Here is a 7,202-nt window from a genome sequence, read left to right on the forward strand (position 1 = left end):
TGGTTTAGGCAGCCTCTTTGCAAGTTCGGGGATTTGCAGATCTCCAGTTCCAGGCCAAAGCAGATGCCGACAAGGCCAACATTAACCTCACTAGGCTCCCATCTAGAGTTCACTTTACTGCCAGCTTCCGGAGCGCTCTCCCCTCCTCTCCTGTGCTGTGCTGAGGATGGCCCATGTCAGGCCAGTCCGTTAGAGGCAGAGTGCGAGGGAAGCGTGTGTCTGTCAGGCTGTATTACACCAGGGCGACAGTGATGGGCAGCCTCGGGGACCCAGTCAGAACCACATTTCCTCCTCCCGCCTCCTCCAGGGACCAGCTCCATGATGTGTCATGAAAAGAACAATGTCAGCAAGTAACCCACATGTGTCTCTTGCTCTCTCTTTCTCTCCCAGTTTCGTGTTCGTTCTTACACACACAAGCAGACACACTCCCTGTGTACAAGCACATTTGCCTCCCCCATGTGATATGTCCAATTATGTTACAAAGTAAGGCTGTTCATCACATTACATAGTGAACACATTAAAATAGTGAACTTCATGCCGGTTATATAGCCTGTCAGATGTTTTTTAGCTCAGGGTTGTTGAAGTAGTGCAGTGTGACTGTGCCAAGCTAACATGCCAATATAGACCCATTGCCATTGATAAAACTAGGCTACTCGGTGAAGCGTAGTGCAGCTTGCTGTTTGGGGCAAAATGCACAGGAAAGGTACAAAAAACCCTGTTTGAGGGTTGCCAGAAAAGAAGACCCAGGGGCTTTTCTTTCCTTTCTGTGTCAAAGAATGGCAGCTCCACTACTGCTGATGATAAGCACCACAAGCATCGACTCCTGTCAGCTGCAGCCCTTTAGCTTGCATTGTTAGGTTGAGAACGGCAGAATTGTTTGGTTTTGTGAGGTTAAAGCTGATTTTGCAGTTTTCTGTCTAGACTGAGATGCAGTATACATCTGTGAGACTAATGATTCTCTAGCACTAGTCATCTAACATTTATGCTGTCCTGCAGGGAAGAGATTGATGACATTCTATTTTTGTTACAATAGTTTTGTTGTCTGAGTCATACTTGAATGTTGTAAAAATACAATATATAATTAAATATAGTAATGACACATTTTGAGAGTATTATAATGGATGAAAGACATTTTTCAGTTTTAGCATTGATATACAGACTTGGTCCCATGGTATGATTCTTTGGAATGGATCCTTTCCAAATGATCCTTTCCATCTGTCCACTTGGAATTGAACCCAAATGGTCCTCACAGCATGATCACGGTAAATCGCTGTGTGCCAACATACACTCTAATGTCAATAGCATGCAGTGTATTGTAGCCTTGGTTTCAAACCCTCTCTCATTTCTGTACACTGTAATAAGCACCACATCTAGTTGAACTCTGATTAAAAGGATGGCAGATCAACACTCTTTCTTGCACAGACCTATGTACAGACTGTAACCCTCTGAGAAATGATGACAATTCAACTCTGCTTGAGGATGGGCAATTTAAAAATAAATATTAATATGTTATATATATGGTATGCAATATATACAGTATATATATAATTACAGACCTATGAATACACATCTCAATACCCAAACATCAGTAAAATGCCTCACTCCTCAATAGTATATTCTCAATTTAATCATGAAAACCTTATAATAATTATAGTAGCCTACTATTATTATAATACTCTTTGTATCCGTTTATTATTGGTGAAGGCCTTCTTGCAAGTAAGAATGTCAATGGAGATTAGCAGATACTTCTTGGGTTGATGAGTAACCCTTCTTGTGGTGCAGGTTTACTTGGCTTGTTGGTTGCCATGGTGACAATCCACTCTGGCAAGGCAACGTTAGCTAGGCGTGCTCGAGGTATCGTACAGCCCTCTCGTTTTCAAATTGGCAAGTTTGGCTGAGTTACAATACTATACCAGACTAAAACACCTGTTTAGTCTCCCTGGAATGTATATTGATGTTATTGCATTGTTATTACTTTAATTCCCAGAATGTTGGGCTCTGCGTTTGCTGTACAAGCAAGTTGGCTAGCATAATACTCTAGCTAAGTCTATCTATTGTGTAGAATGCACTTTAACTAGGCTAACAATTCTATTTAGTACTGTACTATTGACTTAAGGGACAGACTTGTTTGAAATTCATAGAATTATATCTAGTTATTGATTGACAGAATGGATGGTTCATAACATTTATATCGTTTAGGTTATTCAAAAAAGGTAACGAGGAAGGAGAGAAAGTCACAGACATGGCTGTAAAATTGGCTGGGAAATCTGGCATGTACCCACCAGTGGAAAAGCTCAACTTGGCAGCAGACCCCAGGAAAATGCGTAGGATCATTGCAGAGGATCCTGAGTGGTCTTTGGCAGTGGTGCCCCTCTTATCAAACCTCTGTTTGCAACACATAATAAGAAACTTTGAAGGTACGGGTTTCATTGGCGTAACTAATCAATTAGGAAAAATGTCCCTTAGTTGTTGTTTTTTTAATTATTCATCTTCCTCTTAACCCCATATCACAGACAATCCCATTTTAGAAGAGCTTCTCCCTAGTGACAAAGAATATGTGTTGGAGAGGCTGTCGCCGTCTCTGCCTCTGTGTGTGACAGCCAACCTGATCAGCGATGACGGCTATTGGAAGCGGTGCTGCAAGCTGCGATGGGGCCTGTGCGATGTCTCCGAATACAGTCAAAGCTGGAAACAAATGTTCTTTGAGAGGCACCTAGAGAACCTCATAGAGCTTTTCATCCCAGATGCGACGGACCCAAAAACGGTCTTGAACATGATCCCTCTCTGCAGGAACTATGTGAGGAGGCTGGATATCTCCCAGTTGCTGCCCCCCATCAAGGATCCCCAAAAGTCAGAAGAAGATGACAGTTCAGACTCAGCCAGTGACATGGGCTTGGATGGGCCTTCCATGGACCACTTCGACTTTGGTATCCTGCTGAACAAGCTGACAAACTTAGAGGAGCTGCACCTGGTCTACAGGGTGAAAGGCTGTGGCATGAACTTTGAATGGAACCTGTTTGAGTTCACCTACCGGGATTGTGAGTCTCTTTCCAAGGCCTTAAAGTCCTGTAAAACCTTAAAGGTGAGTATTGATCAATACTCACTTTGTGTGTTGGCCTGGTGCCCTTCATAGCTCTTCTTTCCCACACAGGATGAAGTCAAATGATCTGGAGTATGTTTCTATTTGCCAAAACTTCCTCTGTGTGCATCAGTTGCAAATATTCTGTTTCAGACCAGGTGAAACAGCAATATTCTAGATATAGTAGGTATAATACCACCCGTGGCAGAAGTCCTTGTTTGACACAACTGCTGCACCACAGCATCATGGGCAAACTATTACACACCAAAATTAGAATTCCTGATAACAAAAAGAGTTGGCCTATCTATTTTGTCTTTCCTCCTGCCAAATATCTGTGAATACATGCCAAACGTTGTTGAACCTGTATATTCTACTGGTCACACAGGTGCTGAGGCTCCACCAAAGTAAAGTTGATGATGAAAAGTGTCGGATGTTGGTGAACCAACTTCTGGATCACCCCACCCTGAAGGAGCTCAATCTCTCCCACAACCTGATAGGGGACAGGGGTGCTCGGGCAATTGGCAAACTGATCAACCAGAGCAAGCTGGAGACGCTTGACATCTATGACAACAGCATCCATGGCCCTGGCGCCCAGGCTCTAGCACACGCCTTGTCCAAGAACGCCACCCTGCTGTCCCTCAACATGCGTCTGAACCGCCTGGGGGACGAGGGCGGCCAGGCCATTGGCCAGTCTCTGCTGAAGAACCACACCCTGCTTCACTTACACCTGGGGAGCAACAAGATGAGCAAGCCCACCGCCGTAGTCCTGTCTCAGGTCCTGGTTCACAACAAGACCCTCAAGAGCATCAATCTCTCCTGCAACAGACTGGGTGTGGTGAGTGATTTGAGTAATGTTTGGTGTCTTGGTCATTTTCTTCTCTCCTAACCATTCCTGATGAAACAAGCACTGTAAAGGTTGAACTGTTGTCCACCTGAAACCTAAGTAAGTTGAGTGAGTAAGACAAAGTAAATAAATGTAGAGTAAGGTCTAAAACCAAGACTATTTGCTTTTTCAATTGTTCATCGAGGTTTGTTGCAATCAATTATCCATACAATAATGGAAAGTTGAGGAAGGTTTGTTTTCTTCTGGAATTGGTTTATTCTGGGTCTTGTGCTCCTTCACCTTTTTGATGTCCATTGTATGCCTGTGACTGGAACTTACTGCAGATGATTAAAATAAACCCTCACATAGCAAAAATGCCACATGCAACTGACCCATTAATGTTGCATGACCTTGGTTCACTGAAATAGAAACTTTTGTATCTGACATTTTAAACAGCACTAGATTGTAGAGTACGCTGACATGTCAAGTTTGTATTGTCCTCATTTAACCAGTACTTAGATTGTTGACCCCAGGGTGCATAAACAAGTCCCTTGTTCCATGCCAGAGGTACACATGACATTGCCAGTTGGACATGGCTTTCTGTTTCCCTTGGCTGTGTGTTTAGGATGGAGGCAAAGTGCTGGAGGAGGGGATGTCTCACAACACCACGGTCATGGAATGTGACATTCGCCTGACGGAGGTGGGTCAGGAAAGTGATTACTGCATCAACCAGGTGGTACGAAACAACCAGAACAGAGCATGCCGAAAACGTGCCCAAGAGAACCACGTTAAGTAAACCTCAGAGCATTTGTATCAAATACATAATCACCTTTATGATTCTGTTATCCCTTTGTCTTCTTCCTGTAGCCATGCCTGTATTGTGTAAACTCTGTATTTAGCGATGAACTCTCTACACTAAACTATCAGTCCTGGTACGGCATTCCTGGTACGGAATGGTGTCACATGACTAAGTGGGATGTTATAAATTGGCACTGTCCAAAGGTCATGGATGAATATGGACATGGAAGATGTTCTTAGAGGACCGAATGTGCTTAAAATATACAAATAAACTACCAAATGCCACTTTCATTTTGACATTCTCTATCTTAATCTTTATCAAAAATATATAAATGTCATACTGCATTTGAGAATATTCATCATGTACAGTATAAACACTGAATGTGTTTGATATAATCTTCCTGACAATATGGGATGGCAATGATATAAATGTATGTTTTTGTTAGGGTGAGGTCAGTTCTAACGATAATAGCCATGTAAAGAGCAGTTATAGAATTTAATAACACATACAATACTAGCTAGCCTGGTTTTGTGGGAGCGCATCATCAAATCATTTTCAAACCCCCATATTAGCTCAACTATTTTGGACATTTTGAATGAAAGTGTTAACCAAACCTAACTAAGGACTTTAAATAATTAATATTGAATAGATTTTGCAAACATTTTATTGAGTTAGCCTTTTTCAACTTTGATACACAAATGTAGTTTGTAGTCCTTGTAACTGTATATGCAACATCAAGGCAACATTGTGTGTGTATGCGTATACATACTGTCACACGTCTAACTTAACTACCTTTCCATGGCAGTTACAACAAAAACATGTTTTACAGTATATAACATGTTTTCAGAATAAATTCTATTGTATCTATTGAATCACATTAATAAAATACACAAAATTCAGGCAGAGCAATGTTTTTAGAATTGGGACAGACAATGTATATTATGAATTATGGGAAGGTAATTGAATATTGACAAAATAGGTAACCTGCTTTTCCTCAAGAAAAGTAATGTGCATTTATATCCAGATATGACAATACAAAAATACAGGTTTTCCAGCCTTCAGTTTTACAACTTAGAAAATGTATCAAATATAATATTAAACATAATATAAGAATTGAAAGTAAATACAAAAACTGTGTAAAGTGTAAAGCTCATAGGGCACCCGGTGTCTGCTGTATGTACTGACATTAGAAATGCTACTGAATTACAATGGTGAACACCACCACCTATGGTTACATATTCAAATAGATTGTTCTTACCCGCAAACCAAATATGTCCTTGCTCTAGAATGTCATGTATTTATTGGTGAAACATTTAACTAAGCACAAGAAACACATTGACAGTGATGCTAACCATGTATTATTTACAGTAAAAAAAAACTCCCAGTGTTAAGCCACAAAATACTGTGTTCAACATTATAAAAACAGCCCCAAAAGCAAAACAGTACAATATTACAACCATGTTTACTTTTTACATATGATAAAGGGTTTGATGTTTTTCTCTCAATGCATTGCGTGTCACTGCAAATTAACAGTCTTCTGTTGAAAAAAAGAAATCCTTTGTGAAGTATCTTTTTAGGTATCTTTTAAGTATCTTTTTAATCCACCCATGTGGATTACCCCAGTAGTTTTAACTCAGCAAAGTTGAGTAGAAAGAGCTCTTGGAAACATGTGGGCATTATGCACATTTATATCACAGTGAAGCCATCCGATGTAGTGGATCTAACCAAATTAATTGGAATTTTGTCATTAGTGAGTGGTTGTACAACCAGTATAAACTCAGACTGGCTTTATAGAAATCTAGAGTGATCATTTTATTATTTTTCATTACTAAACTACAAAACGTCAGACATTCTGTATTCAGCTAATACTCTAAACACTAAAAAGGATGAAAAGAACATTTTGCCAACTGCCTGACCTTTATTTGGTGGAATATCCCCCTACATTATCTAAAATTAAAGCCTTGTTCAATTTTCAGTTTTGCTCAACATGCCATTATTACAAAGCCTGAACTTGCAGAGTACTCAATGAACGGCTGAATTAGTTTCCATGTTTTCCACGCCTTCAAGGCAATACTGAGACTGTTTCATCCCTATTGCCACCTATCTGGGTAACAATACAATACAGCTGAACTGTCAAATAAGTAGATGGGAGGTTAACAAAAAACAAAAGAAATAAGATTCAATTATTGTGATGTGAGCTGAAATCCTGAGTTTGTTATGGGGCTTGCATAGACGCACTGTGAGGTGTATACAAACCATCGGTATTATTAGACCTCACATTATCAGGCAGTTGATTGTAGGCCTCTTTTTCCAAGTCTCTTTGATGGTTGGGGTCTGGTTGTCTCTCTGATCAGCAGTAAGCATAGTGGCAGCAGCACATGCTCTAGGTTCCTAGATGTTTAAGGACAATAATATAAAAGCACATGTTCTGGGTATGATTAATACGAGTGCCTTAGTAGGATGCCCAACGCTTGCCCATCAGAATCTATTTAAATCTATAA

At 40.4% G+C, this 7,202-nt stretch overlaps 1 protein-coding gene across 3 annotated transcripts; it reads left to right on the forward strand.

Annotated features, from left to right (window-relative positions):
* Positions 1 to 1,759: 1,759 nt before the first annotated feature.
* drc5 (dynein regulatory complex subunit 5) lies at positions 1,760 to 4,985 on the forward strand. Of its 3 annotated transcripts, XM_084700835.1 has the most exons (6): positions 1,760 to 1,854; positions 2,200 to 2,417; positions 2,514 to 2,658; positions 2,791 to 3,082; positions 3,465 to 3,914; positions 4,528 to 4,985. In XM_084700835.1, the coding sequence occupies exons 2-6, from the start codon at positions 2,243 to 2,245 to the stop codon at positions 4,696 to 4,698; spliced, it is 1,233 nt and encodes a 410-aa protein (XP_084556961.1). In that variant the 5' UTR covers positions 1,760 to 1,854; positions 2,200 to 2,242; the 3' UTR covers positions 4,699 to 4,985. The 3 variants fall into 3 exon arrangements, with proteins under 3 accessions (XP_084556961.1, XP_084556959.1, XP_084556960.1); XM_084700833.1 differs by having other exon boundaries at positions 2,514 to 3,082; XM_084700834.1 differs by having other exon boundaries at positions 1,799 to 1,884; positions 2,514 to 3,082.
* The last annotated feature ends 2,217 nt before the right edge of the window (positions 4,986 to 7,202 follow it).

This window comes from Hypomesus nipponensis, chromosome 6 (genome assembly GCF_054491055.1).
Source record: "Hypomesus nipponensis isolate SF chromosome 6, ASM5449105v1, whole genome shotgun sequence".
Classification (NCBI taxonomy): Eukaryota; Metazoa; Chordata; class Actinopteri; order Osmeriformes; family Osmeridae; genus Hypomesus; species Hypomesus nipponensis.

Bases quoted from the DNA above. Each gene is read 5' to 3' on its own strand.
- drc5 (XM_084700833.1), top strand. From the start codon at position 2,243: ATGGCTGTAAAATTGGCTGGGAAATCTGGCATGTACCCACCAGTGGAA. The intron at 3,083-3,464 runs GTGAGTATTGAT...CTGGTCACACAG, and splicing joins AGTCCTGTAAAACCTTAAAG to GTGCTGAGGCTCCACCAAAG. The intron at 3,915-4,527 runs GTGAGTGATTTG...CTGTGTGTTTAG, and splicing joins CCTGCAACAGACTGGGTGTG to GATGGAGGCAAAGTGCTGGA.